Source organism: Bos mutus, chromosome 19 (genome assembly GCF_027580195.1).
Source record: "Bos mutus isolate GX-2022 chromosome 19, NWIPB_WYAK_1.1, whole genome shotgun sequence".
Lineage (NCBI taxonomy): Eukaryota > Metazoa > Chordata > Mammalia > Artiodactyla > Bovidae > Bos > Bos mutus.
Window position 1 is genome coordinate 28407483 of NC_091635.1, and position 24799 is coordinate 28432281.

Consider the following 24799-nt stretch of genomic DNA (forward strand, 5'->3'; position numbering starts at 1 on the left):
GGTGGACTGAGGATACACAGGAGGTTCAGAGCCACTGAGAAGGCTGAGCCACTGCATCTGACAACCCTCTTCCCTCCCGGCCCTTTTATACCCCATCCCAAGTGGGTGTGGGCTCCATGCTTTGACCTCCCTGCCTTGATTCTCTACCTACTGTTGTACCGTCATCCTGTTACTCAGCTGTTGAGTTTACCATTAAGAGTTCCTCACCTCATTAGAGGAATGTTGATGAATCTGAGGTGCCTCCTGGCTCTTTGATATCAGATGAGCTGTTGGTGGGCTGTCAGAAGCTTTTCATTATTTTTAAAAGAACAAAAGCCCTTTCAGTCATCAGATGGTTGGCCTCCTTAGTGGTATGTCCACACTGAACACATGACTATTCCTGTAGGTCATCAGAGCAACAAGAGAGACAAACTTCTGTAACTACAGTGGCACTGACCTGGGCGAAGACTCAACCAGCCTTCCCTATCCAGGGAAGAAACTGGTTTTGGCAGATGTTATGGGCTTATTGGTTATCGAGAAGTTTTCTATTTCTTCTTTCTTCAGTTGTTTGACTTTCTGCTCCACTCTAAGGGGCAGTAAGACTTCTCTGATAAGTCCATTCATTCAACACACATCTCCTGATACATCCTATGTGCCAGGCTCACACCTGACACACAGTTGGTTAGGCACGATATCATTTCTGTCCTTCAAGAAGCACTATAACTTGGGTAGCCATGGGTGTTTTCAATAGTGTCTGGGAAATCATTAGTATAAGGGTGACTCTGAAAACCTGATCTAGACCAAGAAAAGTGAGCACAAAAAAACAATAACAAAGATTATTGATAATAATAATAATCTTTTTGAATCTCATATAAGAGATTCAAATAATCTTTTTGAATCACATGAACTTGACCATGAAATGCAAGAGTCAAAGTCACTGATGTCTCTCTTCCAGTCTTACTTGCTTGATTCTAATCTGTTTTGGAGCACTTATCATGTGTCTTACGGGATTTATCGATTATATTGTCCATATCCTTCCTACATTATGTGAGCTGGGTATTCTTATCTTAATTTTACAAAAATAAATAAATAAGGCTTTTTAATTTTATTTTATTTTATTTTATTTTTTTACTTTACAATATTGTATTGGTTTTGCCATAAATAAGGCTTTGGGGACCAGAGATGTGAAATTGTTTTTCTCTGGTCAGGCCAATTATAAAGTGTCAAAGCTCTCCTCAGTATGTTTCTTTCCACTCCAGAGCCTGTTCTTATTCCCCTTGATCCCCACCCACCCTAGCCCCCAACAGGAGAACAACTGGGTCATTGCTAGAGGAAGAAGGATTAAAAGGCTCAGAAACTGAGCAAGAAGTTGAATTTAAAAGAGAAAACAAGAATCTGATATTCTATATTGTTCTTTTTTTGTCTATATTGTTTCTCCCAGAAAACACAAATGCTGGGGTACCAAAGCAGTAGGGGTTCTCTGAGGACTGTGCAGAAAAATGCCCAGGGGAAACGTTCCATCTCCAAAATAGTTATACCTATCAAACACACCACTAGCTCTTAGTACCAGGGAACCAAAACAGCTGATGGCTAAGGTCTCAAATTTTCTCAAAATTTTTGGCAGACTATAGGCCCCTAGGACTGAGAAAGATCTAACATGGGCCCCCAAGGTGGTTGTAACTAGATCTTTGAGAAAATGAGTATTAGGCAGGGCTCTGAGCATTAAACAAGCACTGAACAGACATCTCTATAGGGACTACATACATAGAATAGAGACTAGATATATAGAGACATCTATAGGGACTAGATAACCCGCTCTCTCTCTCTCTCTCTCTCTCTCTATATATATATATATATAATATATATGAATATATATCTGCTTTCCAGATGCATGTGTGCATGCTAACTCACTTCAGGCATGTCCGACTCTTTGCAACTCCATGGGCTGTAGCCTGCCAGGCTCCTCTGCCCATGGGATTCTCCAAGAAAGAATGGGTTGCCATGACCTCCTCCAGGAGATCTTCCCATCCCAGATATAGAACCTGCATCTCTTTCGTCTCTTAGGTCTCCTGCATTGGCAGGCGGGTTGAGCCAGGTGCCTCAGTGGTAAAGAACCCACCTGCCAATTCAGGAAAATGAGGGTTTGATCCCTGGGCCAGGAAGATCCCCTGAGTGGGAAATGGCAACCCACTCCAGTGTTCTTGCCTGGAAAATTCCATGGACAGAGGACTCTGGCAGGTTGCAGTCCATGGGGTCACAAAAGAGTCAGACTAAACAACAACAACAAAATGAATTTAAACCTATCTCCTGTGAGGTTTTTATTAATTAGACTCACAATGTCAGGTATTCACATGTCAGAGCTTCAGACTATTCTGAAATGTATCTTAGTAGGTGAGAAAGAATTCACTTCTAAAAGTCCTTAACATCTTTAAAAGCAATTTACTAACTAAATGACTTGGAAGGAAATTCAGGAAAAAATAACGAATGAAACCTCTTTACTACTTTGCATTCTATCAAGAAGAAATACAGAATTCAAAAATTCCGTCTACATTCCCCAGAAAAGTCAGCTCTGGCCTAAGAGTCACTCAGAGTTCATCAATGAATAGCCCTTTCCAGACACCATAATTAGGAGGCATCACCAGGCCAGGCCATCCCATCCTTCAGAGGTCTCTGGATGCAATCTGCATAGGTTACATCTTCAAACACTCCTTTGTTACTCTCCTCCACTTCATCACATAGCAACTCGCTTCCCTATAAACCAGAGAACTAGACTTTTAAAGTCATTTCATTTGACTTGCTAAATAGAAGGTATCTTGACCTTATGCTCTGACAGGATTCATTCCATTGGCTAAAATGCATAATATCTTTCATCTCAAAGTACACTTATTACTGCACTACATCACTTCTGAAGATTTGTATGTCTGGATGATGCTCCTCCCTGCTAGAGTTTGACCATGGTCTTGACATGGGTTTCTACTGGATACACTATCTTGTATAATGACACTGACGTTCCCTTGTAAAATTGCTTGGTTCCACTGATCTGCATTTTTCTCAAAGGAAGTGAGTATGGTGAGAATCCTAGCTCTCATACCTAAGACTGCCTTCCTTCCCAGTTCTTTAAAAAGAGTCCCCGTGGCCCTTGGTGATCAAATGTGAACCAGGTTCCGTGACAAGAAGTGGTGAACACAGAGCATGAAAGAGGAGATTATGGCCCTCCTTCTTTCACCTATGTGCATGAAGTTCTCTGCACTGAGTCTAACTTTAAGAATACTGATATCCACAGCCAGGAAGTCTACTGCAGACAGAAGTGAGGAGCTGTGTCTTTGGGGTGCTATCTTCAGATACAGTGTTGATACACGTGGATGTATCTCAACCAGTGGGAGAGAAAGATGTGGAGTTGCCAGCTAGAACCTGGAAATGTGCCTCACCCACAAACCTACCTTTTCTATGCCTGCCCTTTGCTGCAGGAAGATGCATGAGGGCATCCAGGGGGTTGTTCCCTGAATAGGGACATCACCATCACACATTGTGATGGATGTAAAGATAAAAGACAACTATTATATGGAGAGCTTTGCATGCCATGTCTGCTAGGTATTAGGAAATGGTGTCAAAGGTAATCATAGGTCAAGAAAGCCATGAAGACTCAAGAGAAGAGGCTGAGCATAGCAGCCTATGATAATAGCATATCATACTATTATTCTAAGTATATGACACTTGAGACTTCAATTGATGGAAAAGGTGCTTCTTTTTCCAATTAGATAAAACTTTGCCATCTGATGTCTTAGGTCCAAGCCCCATAATCCACAAAGTTTAGTCATTTATCAATGTTGTTTTTCCACCCACCATGAAATAGCCTAGACGCTAGGAGTGTATCAACAAAAGCCATGGTCCCTTAGTTGAAGGGGAGACATTAGTAGCAAGTCTCCACCCTGGATCCATGGGGGTGGTGCCACACTTCTGAAGTCTTTAGACATGTCATCGTCTTTCTTCCCATTATTCTGTTCGTAGCCCAAGAGCAGATCAAGACTGAACCTAGCTTTCTTTGCAACTGTCTAGAGAAAATATGCCTGGTTTTTCTTTACTTGTCCACTTATAATATTTCTGGCTTCTGATGTATGGGTTTTCCACATGTTAGGCAATTCTCTGCAACACCAACTAGATGTCCTTATAATTCAATTCAATTCTGATACTATCTACCTGGAGTTAAGTGTCAGATCCTGAAAATTAAGGGCTCAATCCCACAAAACTTCTCCCACTCCAGACACTAATTCCAAGTCCCAGATTGTTACCTGTGCTTCTGACCAAACAACTAGAAATCAGAGTTCCCACAGCCTCCTCTGTGTGTTTAATAAATTGCTAACATGGCTCACAGAGCTCAGGGAAACACTTCCCTTTACTAGTATATTATAAAGGATATGATAAAGAATACAGATGAAAAGGTACAGAGGCTAAGGAAGGTAGGAAGGGGTTCAAAGCCTCCATCCCTCTCCAGATCACCACTCTCCTATCACCTCTGCATGTTCACCAAACTGAAAGTTCTCTAAACTTCACATTTTGGGGATTTTCATGGAGGGTTCATCATGTAGGCACGATCAATTATTAACCATCTCCAGTCCCTCTCCCTTTCCCAGAGCATGGGGATAAAGTGGAAAGTTCCAAGCTTCTAATCATGGGTTGGTCCTGCTGGTGACTAGCCATCATCCTAAGTTTTGCAGGGACCCGACAAGAGTCATGTCATTATAACAAAGAACACTCCTATCACCCAGGAAATTCCAAGAGATGTAGGAGCTCTGAGTCAGTAACTGGAGTAGAAGATCAAATAGTAGAACAAAAGATGCTCCCGATGTTCTTATCACATGGAAAATCACAAGAGCTTTAGGAGCTCTCTGCCAGAAAACAGAGACAGAGATCAACATATATATTTCCTGTTACTTCACAGGAACAGAAATAGAAAATACCAAAACCTCCATTTCTGAGCTGCCTGACCTCAACCACATTACCTAACCTTTAAAAGCAGCCAGTTTGTCCTACGTTGTCGTTCAGTCGCTAAGTTGCATCTGACTCTTTGCAACCCCATGGACTGCAGCACGCCAGGCTTCCCTGTCCTTCACTATCTCCCGGAATTAGCTCAAACTCATATCCACTGACTCGGTGATGTCATCCAACCAACTCATCCTCTGTCACCCGCTTCTCCTCCTGCCCTCAATCTTTCCCAGCATCAGGGTCTTTTCCAGTGAGTCAGCTCTTCGCATCAGGTGGCCAAAGTATTGGAGTTTCAGCTTCTGCATCAGTCCTTCCACTGAATATTCAGGGTTGATTTCCTTTAGGATTGACTGGTTTTATCTCCTTGCTGTCCAAGAGACTCTCAAGAGTCTTCTCCAGCACCACATTTCGAAAGCATCTATTCTTCGGCACTGAGCCTTCTTTGTGGTTCAACTCTCACATCCACACATAACTAGAGGAAAAATCATAGCTTTGGCTATATAGACTTTTGTAGGAAAAGTAGTGTCTCTGGTTTTTAATATGCTTTCTAGGTTTGTCATAGCTTTTCTTCCAAGGAGCAAGCATCTTTTAATTTTGTAGCTGCAATCACTATCCAAAGTGATTTTGGAGCCCAAGAACATAAAAATCTGTCACTGTTTCCACTTTTTCCCCATCTATTTGCCAGGAAGTGATGGGACCAGATGCCATGATCTTAGTTTTTTAAATGTTGCATTTTAAGCTAGCTTTTCCACTTTTGTCCTATGAACATTTACAGTAATATTTATACACAGGGCTACTGGTAGGAATAAAGGACACCAAGTGGCAGACCTCTAGCATAATACCTAGCACACAGTAAGTACTTAATAATGTCAGTTCCCTTCCTCTTCAGGATCTCCAACCATCACCATCACCCCCTTAAAAAAGTTTCATGTTTTCAGAAAAATAAAAATAAGAATGGCTTAATATATGAATGGATGTTCACTGATGATTAAGAAGTAGAAACTAAAATAGTAAGGAGATACTACTTTCTCCTTATAGGATTAATTTAATTGGATAGTGCACAATGTTGGTCAGAGTGTGGGAAACAGGTCTTATGGAATCCTGGAGATGGGGATGTTAACGGGTGCAGTCATGAGCTTGCACCTCCGCTCACAGGCAGAGGGAATGGTGGTGCCTGTGAGCCTCTGATTCCACCCTCTGCTCCTCCAGGTGATCTGTCCTCCTTGCCCTGGCCAAGATGATTGGAGAAAAGTCTCCAGAAGGTGGATTGGTAGAGTTGTGGTGTCCCCATTAATCAATGCTCCAGGGAGGGAGGAAACGCAGAATTGTGTTTCAGCTAGACTAAAAATAGATTTTTGACATAGATCAAAGATTTCGATGGTGGGAAATAGAAAGGTACTGGAAATGGCTTTATTTTGCTTATTATAGGTCCATTATTACTAGATATCCTGAGTTTGAAACACCTAGAGGGCAATGACTATCACGAATGAATGAGCTCGTGGGCTCAACCACACTCCCTGTGAAGCCTTCCTGAGCCTCCCGGGCAGGTAGCACACCCCTGCCTGCACACTCCTTCCATCCCTGAAAATTATGGGCGTGCCCCCCCACTACTGAGTGGGGAACTCTTTGAGGTCAGGGAGTCTATCTTGTTGCTTCTCTTCCTTCATTTCTGTATCCCTAGAACCCAGCACAGAGCCTGGTCATAGTCTATAGAGAGACTAAGTACTCGATGGATGTGCATTTAAGTGAGTAGAGAATGAGAAACATCCTGTGATCACTCGAAGGTAGTTGTATGTTGAACCAGTGAAGTAAAATCAGAGATTCTTAAACAACGTGGAAAAACGTATACACCCACCAGGGGTGCACCAGTAAATTAGCTTTCCCGGAGGGGTAGGAAGCCCCAATTTCTAGTGTACGCCAATTTCTGTGCTGCAAATACTTCCATAATAGCCAATATCAGGTACCCATATGATATCCCTGAATGTGGAGCTGGGAAGAATCCATAGGAGTCAACTCCATGTACCACTCAATGCCACTTGCCCAGCCCAAATTGACGGCAGTATATTTCTTACATATTCGTTTATTTTATAAACCTACATAGAAGTCAAGTCAAAGGTAGATCACATTGAATGCACATTCAACAGATCTGCCCTTAGAAAAACAGAAGGCAGTGTAGCCATGGGGCCAGCTACAACTGTTTCATCATTTTATCACCTACTGACGTGCCATGCTTCCCTTAGAGTCCAAGGTCCCAGCTGGGCCTGGAAAGGGTAGAATCCACTGGTTGGTTTGCGTGTCTCAAGAAACAGCCTTGCTCTGATAGTGCCATGTGCTCTATGCAAGGGCCGTCTTCTGCATTTCTCAGATTTTGACACTGACCCATGAAATGTACTAAACCAAGTGAGCCTTTGACAAGGGTAAGGCAGGGATGCACCAGCACAGAGAGGTGCTTTTTGATAAGAAAAACTCCAGAGTTATGTTGGTTTCCACACTGCGCTAAAAAAAAAACCCAGGGTCTGGACATTTTCTAACCTAGCTTTGTCAGCCTCCAGGGCAGTGATTCTCAAAGTCTGATTCTCTGGCCAACAGCATTAGGATCATCTGGGAACTTGTCAGGATACACATTTTCAGATCCAACTCCAGATACACAGAATTCAAAAACTCTGGGGTTGGAGCCAAGCAATTTGTGTTTCAAAAGCCCTCCAGGGGATTCCGAAGGATGCTCAAGTCTGGTAACCACTGCTCTAAGAAAGGGCAACTCTCCTGAATGTGGCAGTTAGAAACATCTGGAGCAAGTTCTCCCCCCTTAAAATCCCATCAAGAACAACTTCTAACCTTAACTGCGCAGTAAGATCTTCTAGGAAACATATAAAGATTCTGATACCCAGACCACACCCAGACCAATAACTTCAGAATCCCTGGACATGACAGGGACATCAGTATTTTTTAAAGCTCTCCAGATGGTTCCAGTGTGCAACCAAGGTTGAGAAGCAGTGACTTGGAAGAACAAGAAAAGAGACCATGGAAATGTGATATAATGAAAACCAGCACTTTGAAATCAAGCAGAAGTGTAGGTTCTGGCTTTAAGCCACAGAGCTTTCATTTTCTGTTGTAGGAAATGAAGATTATAAAATCTGTCCTGAGAGTTACTGGGGAAGAATCATATCCCAGAAAGCAGAATTCAGGGGAAGCAGAGAAAATAATGGTATAGTAGAGAGAGCAAATTCTTTATTTACCATAACAGGAAGACTAGATAGCATCTAAACTTGAAGACTCTAAAGTTAACCATATTCACATATTATTCAGCATTATAGAAATGTATACACACCAGAAGAAAGAGCTAAAGGCTGAAAACAGTTGCTTCTGGGAAGACCAATTGATGGGAGAGGTGAACTGCTATATTTTGATATATGCATTTTAGCAAAATTTGAAGTCTTAAACTATTTGCAATGTATTAATTGGATAAAATAAAAATTAATTATCTTTAAAATACAAACACTACTTTTCCTAAAACAGTAGAAAGCCACAAAGAGCTTATCTGCAATTCTGAAATCTAAAAAATTCTGAAGACTGGATGTTTCCTCGTAACTCCCTTGTCTTCATATGGTGTTTATTTAACCCACTTTGTATCACTAGCCACACCCTTCATAGGAGGAATTAGTCATGTTTTACAAGGTCTCCCCCGCCCCATCAAAGGTGAGGGAGAAAGAGCTCAGCATGGGAGCACAGACACTGGGACTCTGTGAGGAGCTGACTCTCATTCCGAGGGGACTGGAGTGTCGAATCCGACGTGTGGATGAGTCTGTGACTGTAGACCCACCCCCTGTGGCACGTGGGAGCCCACCTGACACGTCCTCACCTGCAGAGAAGGGTCATTCCCTGAAACAGAAGAGGCATTTCTGGACCCCCAGAAGTCTTGTTTCTGTAATGGAGCTCCTGGGAGCATCTTGGGCTGGGTACTGCTTCCTGCCCGCAGAAGGAAATGGGAACTAGAAGAAGGTAGGTCTTAAGACAAGCTTGTTTCCTGGAAGGACCAAGTGACTAGGACAAGACAGCAGCAAGCCAGCTTATCTAGACTTGGGATCCATAGATCCCCGTTGTTAATCCTCAGCATGGGCCTGAGTCTCCTGTCAACCACCACCCTCCACCAGCAGTGGGGGTCCTTTGTCCAAGTCCTGGATGGGATGCTTAGTGACAGTCCCCCGGGCAGGCACGACCAAACCACTCGGCCACTTCTCCCCACAGAGGAGAGTCTCCTTCGAGGGCAGACAGGGCGGGATTAGGGTTTTGTTCTCATTTAAGAGGCATCTCTGTACAGGGTCTGCTCCCAGCAAGGTCACTCACTAGCCAGATGGCCCAAAACTAGTCAGTGAGCTCTCTCTGGTCCCTGGTTTCTCATCTGAAAAGGCAAGTTCTGGAACAGACCATGAACTTGAACTCCTGGGCACAAATCAAGGAAGAATTACACTGTATGTTTTGCAACCCAAGACTAGTACATATACAGAAAGATTCAATTTCCCATAAAAATGCTTCTTTTCTAATTTCTATTGTTTCATTTCAATCTGTGTGTATGTGTGTATCTCAAGCTGATTAAAATCCAGTAAAATGACTTCATAGACCATCAGTGACTCACAGCCATCATTTAAAAAACACTGGACAAGTGCCCACTGTAACTCAGTGAAATAACCCAACAACGGTAGATTCAGATTCAACATGCAACCTCACTAAATTATTCATTTCATTTATCAGCTAGGATCCAGAAGAGAGAGATGCAACTCCCTGTGTGCTGCAGAAAGAAAGTGGCCCCGCTAATAAAACTTGAAAATCAAGCCAAGCCACAGGGAATCCCCCCGGCCCCCCATCAGAGATGAGCCACTTGCGAAATCGGCTTCAGTTGCTTCCCACCCTACTCTCATCTGCAGTGACAGGAGAGTCCCCACCAACCCCTGGGTGACCATTAGAAGGACCAGGCAGACCTGGCTATAAACCGCAGGCTCTGGGAAGATTCCTACTAGCCTGATTACTTTCTCAATTAGGTCCCATGCAATGCTGGAGGCTGAAGGTCTCCCTGGATCTTAGCCTTTCTGGAGCAGGCACCTGCCCCAGCCTCCCTGCAGTAAAGACAGCTTTTCACAGAGCCTGAAGAGCAGGGGTTCCTGCTGCACTAGAAGCCATGGTCCTAGAAAGCCCAGCTGTGGGTTAGTGACCAGGGCCAAGCAGGGCCAAGCAGACAGCTAATTTCTACTGTCTAGCAAAGAGATCCAGTTATACATATACATATATATATACATTATTTTTAATATTCTTTTCATTATGGTTTATCATAGGATATTTTATTTTAATTCTACAGGAATAATTTTTTAATATTTATTTATTTGGCTGTGTGGGGTCTTAGTTGCAGCACGTGGGATCCTCATTGCGTCATGAGGGATCTTTCACTGCAGCACACAGACTCTCCAGCTGTGATGCCCAGGTGTAGTAGTTACAATGCACAGGCTTAGTTGCTCTTTGGCATGTGGGATCTAAGTTCCCCGATCAGGGATCGAGCCTACGTCCCCTCCATTGCAAGGCAGATTCTTAATCACTGGACCACCAGGGAAGGCCATATCATAGGATATTAGTATGGTTCTCTATGCTATACAGTAGGACCTTGTTGTTTATCCACTCTCTATATAAAAGCAAAGCAGATTTTCCTTAAGCAACATTTACCGAGCACTTACCCTGTAGGCATCATGATAGGCCTTTTCACATGCATTCTATCCCAACAACTCTGTGAAGGAGGTAGAATTATCCCCATTACCACAGGGGAGAAGGAGACAGAGATGCACGGAGGTTAGGCTATCTGCCAAAATCACACAGCACGTTAGTAATAGAATTCGAACTCTAGCCCACGTTTTCTAAAGCCAAAGTCACTGATTATTTCCATTATGGCAAGATGCTAGTTTGTGTGTCTGTCTGGTTACTTATTGATGGCTAAAGAAGAGGACTATTTGGAAACACACTTATCTCAACCAATTTTTCAAGAAGATAGACATCAAACGATCTTAGGAACTTCCTGTTTTGCCAAACTGAGATCACTGCATTTATAGACTAAAATTTATGAAACCCAAAAAGAGAAATGTTTCATTGTGACTGATTCTCCCAGTTCTCACCTGGCATATCCTGTTTTGATCATATTGTGAAAGCTTTCTTAACAAAGTAGGCAGGGTACCATTAAGCATAATTCAGTCCACAAATCACCCAGCCTCTTCATCACTGTGTCTGACTCCTGGGCCCTTCTCTCTGCAAGTATCACCTTCTGGCCAGGCTTCTTGAATGGCTCCTTTGCCCCAGTGGGCCCCCACTGCCACCCCATAAGGAGGCCTTGTTCTAGGACCATGAGTGGTGGCAGATGTGAGGCCCAGTCTCCTTAATATTCTCAGGGAAAGTTGCATCTTTGAAACACAGGTCCTTTCTTTCCTAATCCCCACTCAGGGAGTATCCTGCTACCCGTGGGAGTTTCTCCCAAACATCAATTATGCCAGAGGCTTTATTACTTTGCTGTGGCCCTGCCAAGGTTCTTCTATAAACCTGAGTTAATTAAATCCAGAGGCTTTGATATGAGTTCCTCTGAGAATCCCCACATGTGTAGCCTTGGGTCCAGTCTCCAGGAGGTCCTGGTGCTGGTGGGCAAAAAGCCTTTCCAGAGTTTATGCCTGGGGCTTCCTCATCCATCAGACAAGAGAGATGGGTTGGGTGGGAGGATCCCTTGTGGTGTTTCTAACTTGGAAATTCAAAGCGTTAGTTGCTCAGTCATATCTATGTGACCCCATAGACTGTAGCCTCTGTCCACGGGATTCTCCAGGCAAGAATACTGGAGTGGGTTGCCATGCCCTTCACCAGGCATCTTCCCAACCCAGTGATCAAACCCAGGTCTCCCACAGTACAGGCAGATTTTTTACCATCTGAGTCACCAGGCAAGCCCATTGGAAGGACCATCCGAACGCGAAAGATAGTGGCCATCTGTGACCAGCAGGGGATAGCACTCCCAGCCCTGGGCTGTGGGCCTTGGTTTCATATTAAAAAGCTTGAATGAGCATTTGAGTGGTCAGACAGGTCTTGGCAAGTCAGAGTGACACACAGGTGTGGAAACAATGACCAGGTTGGATTAAACAATATGTGACGGGGGACAAGGAACCTACAGAGGCCCCCAGAATGTCTAGGGGCCTGGACTCCTGGTCCTCAACTCCCTGTATGATTACTTCTGCTGCAGCACTGGCTACAGCCTAAGGTCCAGGCACCTACTGAGTCAGATGTCAAAAGGATAAGGAGAGACAGAAAACAACAAAGTCTGTAAAGCTATTATCCTTCAATAAAAAATAAATTCATTTTAAAAAAGGATGAGGAGATTCTGGGTTTGGTGGTTTCTTTGTTTGTTTTTAATTTTTGGCTGCTCTTCGCGGCTTGCAGAATCTTAATTCCCCTACCAAAGATCAAACCCATGCCCTCATAAGTGAAAGCGTGGAGTCCTAACCACTGGACTGAAAGAGAATTCTCAGGTAGTTGCTAGCTCTTTCTGAAAGGAGAATTATATTCCCGGGAAAGAGTTTCAGCACCTCAGGGGGGAAATAAGTCTCTATTCTTAGAGATGTGAAAGCAGGAGAAAGGGGAAAATATTCATTAACCTGAAAAAATAATAAAACTAATTTTTTAGTTTTTATTTTATTTTTATTTTAAAAACTTAGCGCTTGGAGAAAGCATACAGAGCTTAGAGATACCTGCTAGGCTTGGCGGCGAAACCCTTGGCTCCAGTTTCCGCCTTTTGGTTGTGTATCTGTGAGCACATCTTTCCATTCCCCTAGGCCTTAGACTCCCTGTCTGTACATGGGAGAGATTGGACCAGCTCATCTGTAAGGCTCTTTGTGATTCTGACAGTTCAGGACTGTGGCATCCAGTAGAACTTTCTACAATAGTGGAAATATTCTATTTTCTGCACTGTGGTACCACCAGCCACATATAGGTATTGGGCACTTGAAATGTAGCTAGTACAACTGAGGAACTGAATTTTTCCATTTTATTTCATTAAAACTTAAATAGCCACATGGAGGTAGTGGCTACAGTATTGGACAGCAAAGACCCAGGATTCTAGAACTGAAGAAGATTTGGTTCTGTCCAGTCTGTTGTGTTTATCAAGCTAAGCACATTCTAGACAAATTTTGCACAGCAACAGAAAGTAAAAGGGCCTCCCTGGTGATAGCAATGGTAAAGAACCCACTTGCCAAGGCAAGAGATGTAAGAGATGTGGGTTCAATCCCTGGGTCAGGAAGAGCCCCTGGAGGAGGGCATGGCAACCCACTCCAGTATTCTTGCCTGGAGAATCCCATGGACAGAGGAGACCAGCAGGCTATAGTCCGTGGGGTAGCAAAGAGTCGGACATGACTGGAACGATTCAGCACGCACACATGGAAAGTCAGAAGGAAGTCTTGTTTGCACTCAGTTATTGGAGCATCCAATTAGGTAGAAGCCCCTGTCCCTTGACATTGCAGCTCACTGAAGTTACTCCAACCAGTAACCACAGCTGGCTAAGCAGTGTGTTTGTGTCTCCTGCCAGGCTTATGACCCAGTCTGCCAGGCATGCATGCAGGATCATGTCCAGAGAGTCCCAGACAGCTTCAGGATCCAATCCATTTCTCATCACTTCTTGGCAAGTCTTGAGGGCAGATCCTTAATAGAACTATCACCTCAGCTCATTAAAGAAGGACTATGTATTTGGAGGATGAGGTTCAGAAAGGTATTCAAGATTCCAGCTCTCTCCTCTTCTTCCACGGCCAATCTGTTGCCTACTTGGCTCCTTCACTGAGTTGCTCAGATTGACCCTTCATTTTTCCATTCCCACTGTCCTTTCCTTAGTCAAGACCCTGTTAGTTTCTTCCACTCACTTTTCTCTGCCTCTCAGCCACCCTCATTATATTCCTTGGTGGAACTTTCTAAAATATCACTCCATTCATGTCATCCTGGGGCCCAAATCCTGCAGCCCTCCCACTGCCTTCAGAATAGAGTCCAGGCTCTTCGAGAGGGTACCTGAGGCCTCCCAAGGGCTGATGCCTTCCTACTATTTGAACTTTATTCCCACCAGTCTTTCCCATGAGCCTGCTGCTTCAGTCAACAGGTCCATTCAAAGCCTCCTGGGCCTAATTCCTGTTTTCCTACAGACCCCAAATACCTATTCCTGTCCTTTGCTCTGTAGACATCCTAGTCAACTTTCCAGGCCCATCTCAAATACCACAGGCTACATGAAGCTCTTCTGCTCTCCCTCAAGCTAGTACCTCTCCCAATCTTTGTCTTTCTAGGTAGGAATTTGGGGGTGTAGCAGAGTGGCTAGAATAAGGCTGCAGTGGAGCTGGGTTCAAATCTTTGTCCGTGCCTATAACCTGGGGCAACTGACTAAACCACTCTCTGAGCCTCAGTTTTTCATCTGTAAAATGAACATGATGGCTGACGCCTACCTTACAGAGTGTTTGTGAAAACTGCATAAATCAGTTCACGCAAGGTACTCAACACAATACCAGGTGCACTGTGCGTGCACGCATGTATGTGTGCATACTCAGTCACGTCCAACTCTTTGTGACCCCACAGACTAACCAGCCAGGCTCCTCTGTCCATGGGATTTTTCAGGTAAGAGTATTAGAATGGGTTGCCATTTCCTACTCCAGGGGATCTTCCTGACTCAGGGATCAAACCCACATCTCCTGCAACTCCTGCGTTGGCAGGTGAATTCTTTACCACTGGCAGGAGGAGAAGGGGACGACAGAGGATGAGAGGGTTGGATGGCATCACCGACTCAATGGACATGAGTTTGAGTAAGCTCCAGGAGTTGGTGATGGACAGGGAAGCCTGGCATGCTGCAGTCCCTGGGGTCACAAAGAGTCGGACAGACTGAGTGACTGAACTGAATTCAACTGAACTGAGCCACCAGCGAAGCCCATCAGGGGCAATATAAGTGTTCAATAACTGGTAGTATAGTTTTTTTTTTTTTTTTTTGGTTCGTTGTGAAAGGAGTGTGGCCTTACACACACTGGTAAGCTCTCTCTAATTATATGTGTCTGGACTGTGAAAATTGCTTTGCTTGCATTTTTTTTATCCCCTGCTCTCAGCTGTGTTTGTGATTAGTGGGGACAGAGAATATGAATTGCTTGAGTATCTCTGGGACCTGAAAGTCTATATTTGAGTCCTGGGTGCACAACTTACAAGCTGTGTGACCTTGGGCAAGTTTCTTAATCTCTCTGGCCTCAATAATGCTACATTTTTCACAGACTGTTTCAAGGGTTAAATGAAGTATTAACAAGGTTCTGGAGGACTACCACAGTGGGTTTGTCAGCCCCTAATATGGAACCTGCATAAAGGTTTTTTGAATGAATGAATGGTCCCATTGTACCAGGTATAATGAGATTTGGGGGTGGGGTTATCAGATAGTCAATTAACAGTAGTCTGGCATAGGATTCTGGCATCATCACCACCCCCTTCTCTTTATTCTTTTATTACTTGGCTCTGGATGGATGGCCTGGTTTTAACTGGTTTGTGGCATGCAGGTCTTTTTAGTAAATGCTGCTCAAGTCCCTGTAGAAGCAGAAAGGGCATAAAAATTAAAAAAAAAAAAAATTGGCCACATTCTTCTGGAGCCCAACTGAGCAGAATTGGCTGGTGGATACAGCAGCATACGTGACAAGGAGAGGGAGACAGGTGTGCAGGTCACTGGGTGAGGCTTTATTTACTAGTTAACTAAGAACAGTGCTCCAAAGTGCAGCACGGACCGCCAGAAACACCCATGAAGAGAGCCATTAACCCATAGAAATAAGAGCAGCCATTTCTAAGAGGCGGGAGCTAGAGCGCCCCCTGCAGTATCAGAGCGCAGTTGCTGACGGCTCACTTCTGGTACTGCTAGTGGCCTTCCTTGCCCCCCAGGGGTTGGCCCTGCTCTTTTGGTGGCCGCTGAACTGCAGTCAGGCGCAGCCTCAGGAAGCACCAGCCACCCAGTTGGCATCCCTCAGGATCCAGCATCGCTGAGGGATTTCAGTGGCAGCTCAGGTGGCAGGGCACACAAGGCACACAGACAGTGCGGGGCACGCAGAGGGTCCGGGGCACACTGGGGGCGGGCGCACAAGGAGGCTGGGAGGGAGTGGAGCATGGGTTACCCGGCAACCTGAGGAAGAAAGGCATGTGGGAAGGTTTAGAAAGAAGCCCAGCTCGGCAACAAGTCCTGTCAATTCTGCATCCCCCACTCGCACCTTTGTGCCTTCCAACGGCTCCCAGTGGCCACCATCTCCACTGTTTTCCCTATCTTACTTCATTGTCTTCACCTATGTGAACCCAACAGCTTCTTAACTGGTCTCCCCAACCCCACACTCACCCCTCCTAACCATCCAAGCATCCTCAGTTTCTTAGCCAGAGTGATCTTCTAGCATGCCCCTCCCCTGACCAAGGAGAGTGGGGAGACAGAGGTTGAGATGGTTAGATAGCATCACTGACTCAGTGGACATGCGTTTGAGCAAACTCTGAGAGACAGTGGAGGACAAGAAAACCCAGCATGTTTCAGTTCAAGGGATATCAAACAAGTCTTAGCGACTGCACAACGATCTCTGTCCAAAACCTTAGTGGCTCCCCCTTGTGCCAGGAGGAAGAGCAGCCTCCTTCAACTCAACTGCCACAGCCTCCCTGAAGCCTCCCCTGATTTCTGACAAACCTCCCCAGGGCACCATGTCCCTCCTTCCGGAGATTTCTGTCATTGTTCTACTCTGGTCTGTCTCCCCACTAGCCAGAGAGATCAGCAGTCCCTGTGCCCACCCTGCATACCTGGCCTAGAGCTGGCACTTGATAAGAATATTTAGAATAAGATGAATTCATCAATTGCTAGAGAAGGAATACAAAAGGATGATCTCAGAGACTGACAGGTGTGGGTTCAAAACCAGCAACAACACACTGGACATAGGATGGAAGCAAATAGCCCAGAGACTGGATAGGCAGCCTAAGGACCACATCCAGCATGAAGTGTGTTCCATTTGGCCTGGATTTTTTTTTTTAATTTAATTTGAAAGCACTGGGTTGTTTTTTAATTTGTTGAAAATATTTAAAAATCATGAGGACTTAACATTTAAAAGAGAAGCAGCTTCCCTTGAATAATGGGAAGATCCAACAATACTGAATCTTCATCTCACGTGGTAGAAATGGCCCTGAGGGGGCAGCACTATCCTCATTGGACAGGATAGAGCTCCCTGGTTCTCCACCATCCCTCAGTGACCCACATCACTCTGGTATGTTCTTGGCCTAGTCCTTGAAAAAGATTTGACTCTGCAACTCTTTGCTCTGGAGGACAGGATTATAAATGATAGAAAAGCAGGGCTGAATGTCTACCTACAGTCATCAGCCCACCTGGTATCTAAGGCCCAGAGATATCCTGCATCCAGACAGCCACCAACCCTCCCAGTTCTACCTGTACCACAGCTGGGAGTGGATGGCTCCACTGCCTGGATTCAGACCCTCCCCATTTCTTATTACCTCCCCCCCATTTCTTATTGGAGAAGGCAATGGCACCCCACTCCAGTACTATTGCCTGAAAAATCCCATGGACAGAGGAGCCTGGTAGGCTGCAGTCCATGGGGTCTCGAAGAGTCGGACACGACTGAGCGACTTCCCTTTCACTTTTCACTTTCATGCATTGGAGAAGGAAATGGCAACCCACTCCAGTGTTCTTGCCTGGAGAATCCCAGGGACGGGCGAGCCTGGTGGGCTGCCGTCTATGGGGTCACACAGAGTCAGACACTACTGAACTGACTTAGCAGCAGCAGACCATACCCAAGGCCTCCTGAATGGCTCCCCGCCTGCTCCTCCTCCTTCTTTCCACTCAGTCCTTTCTGCTGCCATCTTCTTGAAAAGTAGCATTGAGCTCTCATTGGCTTGATCATTTTCTGAGCATTCACTATACCAAGTACCAGGTACAGGGAATGAAAATATCTTCTCTTGGGCTTCCCTGGTGACTCAATAGTAAAGAATCCACTGCCAATGCAGGAGACATGGGTTCTATCCATGACTGGGGAAGACCCCACATGCCACAGGGCAGCCACAACTGTGAGCCACAACTACTGAGCCTGTGCTCTAGAGTCTGGGAACCACAAAAAGAGAAGCCACTGCAATGAGAAGCCATGCACTCTGCAACTAGAGAGTCAGCCCCGCTCGCCACAGAGAAAAGCCTCCACAGCATCAAAGACCCAGCACAGTCAAAAATAAATAAATAAAAATAAGCATTAAAAAATAAGTATTTTTTTTCTTGTCTTTGAGTTCAAGGGAGTTAGTCAGTTAAGCAAATTTTATCATTTCCTCCTCAAAAAAGTAAGGCCTCCCAATGGTCTATTAAATAAAATCCTCCCTCCCCAGCATGGACCTTAGTGGTTCTCCATTGAATGAGGCCCAGTTGACCTTTCCTGTCCTCCCTCCCTCCACAGCTTATCACATGAAGTTACATCATCCTCCCAAGTGTCAAAGACATCCCCCCACACACACCCGTATGATCTCCAGTGGCCCGTCTGTCTCCCTGGAGATGGAAATGACCTGAGAATAGATGCTCTGTCATCATCCATCTCAGTTCCCCTGTGCCACCTGGCACATGTGGACACTTGGAAGGAGTTTGTCAGCTTGGAGCAGAATGGTCCCAATGGGCCAGGGGTGGGATGGCACCATGAATACCTGCCTGACGTCTTCGGATCATGCCAGCTTCCTAATCACTTCTTAATCATGGCTCTATATTATGGGCAATTACTTCCTATAATCTCTCCCAAACCTCACACATGCCACGTACTTGCAGTCCTCACTGTCCAGCAGCCCCCGGTACGTGTTGATCTCCACCTCCAGCCGGGCCCTCACATCCAGCAGCACCCGGTACTCCTGGTTCTGCCGCTCCAGGTCACAGCGGATCTCAGCCAGTTGGGACTCTACGTTGGTGACCAGGCCCTGCATCTGGGCCAACTGGGAGCCGTAGCGGGCCTCCGTCTCTGTCAGGGTGTTCTCCAGGGAGTCTCTCTAAGGCAAAGGGAAAGAAAATAACTAATAAGAATGGGCCTATTTTCCATGGCCTGGCTCAGAAAGAACCAAGAAGCAGTCACTGTGAAAGAGACAGTATGGAAGTTTCTCACAAAACTAAAAAGAGAACTACCATATGACCCAGCAGTTTCACTCCTGGGTATATATCTGAAGAAAACAAAAACACTAATTCAGAAAGATACATGGACTCCAATGTTTACAGCAGAATTACATACAATAGCCGAGACATAGAAGTAACCTAAGTGTCCATCAACAGATGAATGGATAGAAAAGATGTGGTCCATATATACAATGGAATACTACTCACCTATAAAAAGATAATAAAATAATGCCATCTGGAGCACCATAGATGGACCTGAAGAGCATTAGGCTAAGTCGTATGTCAGATACTGTATGATATCACTTATGCATACATGCGAAGCCACTTCAGTCTTGTCTGACCCCTTGTGACCCCATGGACTATAGCCCTGCAGGCTCCTCTGTCCATGGGATTCTCCAGGCAAGAATACTGGAGTGGGTTGCCATGCCCTCCTCTAGGGGATCTTCCCAACCCAGGGATCCAAACCACATCTCTTATGTCTCCTGCATTGGCGGGGAGGTTCTTTACCCCTAGTGCCACCTGGGAAGCCCATATCACTTATATGTGGAATCTGAAAAATACAATAAGCTAGTGAATAAAACAAAAACAAAGAGGAATCACAGATATAGACAGCAAACTAGTGGTTACCAATGGGGAGAGGAAAAGAGTGAGGGGCAATACAAGGGTAGGGGAAAAAAAGATTATTATAGGATTATATGAAATCATGTGTGTGAAACTATTGAAAATTGAAAAGCACTATAGAATTTAAAGAAACTTCCATTCAATTAAAAAAAAAAAAAAAGAGAGAGAGAGCCAGGGAGAACCTAGGCAGGGATGTTCTGCAGAACTGAGGACACTGAAGCCCAGAAAGGTCAAGGGACTTGTTCAAGGTTAAACAACTAGAGACAGACCAGGATTTGAACCCACGTTCATGTGACCCTAAATTCCATATTCCTTCTTCAACCTTAGGCTTCAGGCCTTAGATCTGAGGTTCACCAGGCTCCTTCCCTACAAGCGTCACTGAAATCAGTGGTCTTCAACCCTGGCTGCACGTTAGAGTCACATGGGAGCCTCTAAAAAGCACCCAGGCCCAGGCCCCACCTCCAGAAACTCTGATTAAATTTATCTGGGGAGGAACTTGGGCAGGGAGCACTTTTAAAGCTCTACAGGTAAGGGCGAAAAGCATGGGTTTGGAAGAGCAGGCTAAGCAGAGATCAAGCCTTCTTGGGGAGAGTAGTTGACAGTGGTCACTTAGCCCACATCAGATTTGAACCATGGCCCATTTATCTCTGAGCTGGGTCTTGGGAGAAACATTCCTCCAGGAGAGGTCAGCTGGGCAAGCAGCAGTGGCGGCTGAATCTGGACTTCCTCCCCATCCTCCCCTCCTCCTCCTCCTGCTGCCCCTCCTCCTTCCTGGAAGCCTGCACCCACTCTCCATGCTGCCTGGCATCCAGAGCTGGGGGAGAGGAGCCCATCAGCACACTTACCAGGCTGTGCTGGGTCTGCAGCTCGATCTCCAGTGTGTTGACCATTCGTTTCAAATCAATGATATCTGACTGGTAGCTCTGAAGCTGCTCGGAGCTCGTGACCACTTGCTGGTTAAGCTCTTCCATCTGCAATGGGGGAGACAGGAGAAGTCTGGGAGTGCCTCTCGGGGACCCTGGGGAAGCCAGCCCCCCTGCGAGAGACCCACCTGCTTGTTGAACCATTCCTCCACATCCCTGCGATTGGTCTCCACCAGAGCCTCATACCGACATCGCATCTCTTCCAGCACCTTGTTCAAGTCCACTGGGGACACAGCATCAACCTCAATGTTAAGGCGGTCCCCAAGCTGGCATCGGAGAGCACCAACTTCCTGAAAAGATGCAAGAGCACCGGGCAAATATGAAGTCACGTGATCCTGGCACACCTACCCAGGGAGATATGAGAAGATGAAGCAAAGGATGCTAAAAATCTCCACGTTAGAGGGGCCCTGTGAGGACTGCGGCCACTCTGAAGCATCCCAAGGGTCTTTCAGCTCCACCTGGACCTCTCTTTGATGGAAGAGGCTTCCTGTTGCTTTGGCAGAAGCTGAGAGCAGCATCAGGGTTTGCCTGATCCATTTGGACTAAAATGGGACAGCTGTGCCCTGTCTCCCCTGCCACCATCCCAGCCTGCATTTGTCTGGGAAGGAGAGCAGCGGGAGCCTGGCTTTACTTGGTTCAAGGCCCCAGTTACAGCAGGCACCTCCAGGGCTTGGCAGCCAAGGAGAGAAAGTTGTCACTGAGGCTGCCAAGACTCGGTGATAGCTCCTCATTAGCGGCCTCTTGGGGCAGCTCCCAGTTCTCTGATTTAGATGGGATGAGTCAGGTGCCTTCAGGCATTTGGCGAGTATGTGGTAACTGATGGTTACTTTTCACTTCAGCCTAGGAAACCCAGCCAGGATTCAGACACTTGTGCTTTTGCATCCCAAGTCAAGAGGTTGAGTGTCAACCCAGGGAACAAGGGAAGAAAACACCAGAGCTCAGGTAAGCTTCACAGCACACAGGTGCCCAGGGCAGAGGGGTTTCATACCAAGGACCTACAGTAGATGAGGAAGAGTCAGAAAGCAGAGGGTCGACCCATGCCTTTTGGATGAAGTATATTATGTATAAACACATGAAAGGAAGAACAAGGATGGGGAGAGAAAGCAGAAGAAAACCACTGCCTCTCCCTTAGAAGAGGCGGGGGCCACCTCACAGTCCAGCCTAGCAGAGATAGACAGCCATTTCATGTCAATTCTGGAAAATAACCCCTCCTCATCCCTACTGGGCCACTCTACTGCCGGTATGTAGTTCTTGTGAGAAAAGCCACCACAAGTACTTGGCAATCACAGAAGTCCAAGAAATGCAGAAGGGAAGGTTGTTAGCATTTCTTAGCACCAACCAAGAGACAGGTGTTTGAGAACCTGTGCGTGCGTTCGAAGTCACTTCAATCATGTCCGACTCTTTGCAATGCTATGAATGCAGCGCACCAGGCTTCTCTGTCCACAGAACTCTCCAGGCAAGAATACTGGAGTGGTTTGCCAAGTACTCCTCCAGGGGATCTTCCCGACGCAGGGATCAAACCTGCGTCTCCTGGGTCTCCTGCATTGGCAGGCTGGTTCTTTACCACTAGCGTTACCTGGGAAGCCCTTAAGACCTGTAACCTCACAGAATTCTCGCAGCAGCCTTGTTGATAGAGCCAGCCCCATTTTACAGATGAGGACACTCAGAAAGTTTTAATAAATTGGGCAAAGTCACAGATACAATCTGTGGCCAGCCTGGGAATTTCAACCCATGTCTAGCCAACCCCAAACCCCAGGTTCTCCCCACTGGGCTCCCCAGGGCCACCTTGGTTGGACTTCAGGCCTCACCTCCTCATGGTTCTTCTTGAGACACATCAGCTCCTCCTTCAGAGACTCCACCTGCATCTCCAGGTCAGCCTTGCACAGGGTCAGCTCGTCCAGGATCCGGCGCAGGCCGTTGGTGTCGGCCTCCACCAGCTGCCGCAAGCCCAGCTCCATCTCATACCTGTGTAAGAACACGGTCAGCCACTGAGGGCTGAAACTGAATACCAGACCCAGGGATGACCTGGAGCCGCTGGCACTTTTCCAACTGTCTGTGAAAATAACAGAATGCTGTCCCCAAGCACATGCCAGGAGAGAGGGCTCTCCCTCTACCCCACACCCAACCCCATCCCCTGGGCCAAACTCACTTGCTCCTAAAGTCATCTGCAGCCAGCTTGGTGTTGTCAATTTGCACGACTATCCTGGCATTCTCTGCCTTTGAGTACAGAATCTGGGGCCACAGCACACAGAAGGGATCGATCCAGGACAAGAAGAAGCAAAAAGAACCCAAGTGAGTCCTGCAGCCAACCCTGCCAAAACCCCTGGGACTCTGGGGGATAGTCATGGAATCTGAATGCCTTGCTTTGCAGGCAATGAGCAACAAGGAAGGACAGACTTTATTAGACATGACATAAGGGTCCTTAACAAGCCTTCACGTTTACTGAAAATTCACAACACATCAAGGGCTATGCTAAGCACTTTACCTGTATTTGCCCATAGAATCTTCTAGACATAAGGACCCTTATTATTCCCATTTTCCAGATGAGGAACCCGAGGCCCAGGGAAGGGACCTCCTAGAGTCAGGTAATGAAGCAATGACAGAACTGAGACTAGATCCCAAGCCTCTTTCCACATGAAGGACTCTGGCTGAGCACTCGAACTATGAGAAAATGCTGCGCCCTAGGGAGGTTTCTTTTCCTTGAACATAGCTAAAGAAATGAATGAGATTCAAATCTGGATCTCAGCTCTTTGGGTCGCCCTCCCAGCGAGTCTGTTCACCACTTGCCCTTACCTTCTGCTGGAGCTCCTCAATGATCTGGAAATAACGAAAGTAGTTAGGACCCACAGTGGGCTCTTGAAACTCACAGGCCTCTTGGAGTTGTCTCTCCAGCTCCACATTCTCCCGCTCCAGCTGCCTCACCCTCTCCAGGTAGGCAGCCAGGCGGTTGTTCAGTAACTGCAGGGTCTCCCTCTCATTGCTACTGAAGACACTTTCATAGAACAAACTGTTGGAACCCATGGAGCTGAAGATGCTGCTGGTTGGGTGGTAGGTGGTGGACACAGACAGAGAAGGTACACACGTCCCAGGCTGGCAGATGTAACCCAGATACCACTCTGGCCGGCAGCTCACGCAGCTAGAGCCAACAGAGGAGGACCAGGGTCAGCTCTTGATGGAGGCTGGGGAGCAGTCAGGTGGCTTGTCAGAAAGGCTGCAGCTACCTGAATTGTAATGTGGTCTGCCAACTGCATTCTGCTCGAGCCTTTTTATACTCATGGAGTGAGGGGCCTTTTGCTACCAAATCATTGTGGAGGGGTGTTGATGTTTTGACTCAATCCCAGAGGAAGCCACTAATTAATTTGTAATTTGGTTTCCAATAAGGGGTTCCTTTCCTCATAAAAGAGGCCAAGCTTGTCATTTGGCTAACGCGGGACTCTGGTCTTCTATCATTGATCAGGGGAGAGAGCTCCAGGATATATCTTCAAAGGACCAACTCCAGGCCCCGGCCCTCATTTCCAGTCCAGGGCTGCCAGGCCTGACCCTGGGCTGCCAATGACCTTGTCCCCTACGCCCCTGCCTTCTCCAGCCCAGAGACAGGCCACAGTTCTGGGGCAGAGGCTTTTAATGAGAGCATCCTTTGTGAGAAGAGGAAGCCTGGCCCCTTAAGGAGGAAATGTGTGGGTGACAGAAGCTGCATGGATCCTGGCAATGGTATAAATCCAGGGAGGAAGGAAAAACAGCCTCTGAGTCTCATTCATGAGCATCATCTTCCTCCCAAGGGAAGAAAAAAATTAGAGGAGAGAACAAACTCAGCACAGGGACATCATTTCAGCTGGACACTACTGAGGAAGAAAGAGGTGAGAACTGTACTCTTGGGAAAGGAGGTCAATGTCATGAGTACCTCTGTGAGCAGAAGCTCAATTTAGACCTTCTCTGGATCCTCCCCTTTGTTTCTCACTGCTCCACATACAGAGAGTTCGATTACTGTTTGTTGAAGAGGCTGAAACAGGTTCTGCTCTCACTTTCTGCAAAAGCTGGACAGGCAGTGGGGTGGTTTACTTTGGGACCTCAGAGACCAGAGGCAGAGTGAATCAGCTTTCTCAGGAAATGACACTGCAGCACT

The 24799-nt window shown here is 46.2% G+C and overlaps 1 protein-coding gene across 1 annotated transcript; it reads right to left on the minus strand.

Moving 5' to 3' along the window:
- Positions 1–16011: 16011 nt before the first annotated feature.
- KRT32 (keratin 32) lies at positions 16012–23952 on the minus strand. Its single transcript, XM_005903482.3, is given in 7 exon segments — positions 16012–16141; positions 18791–19011; positions 20599–20724; positions 20805–20966; positions 22485–22641; positions 22826–22908; positions 23470–23952. Coding segments are annotated over 7 exon segments (1362 nt in total).
- Between the last annotated feature and the right edge of the window lie 847 nt (positions 23953–24799).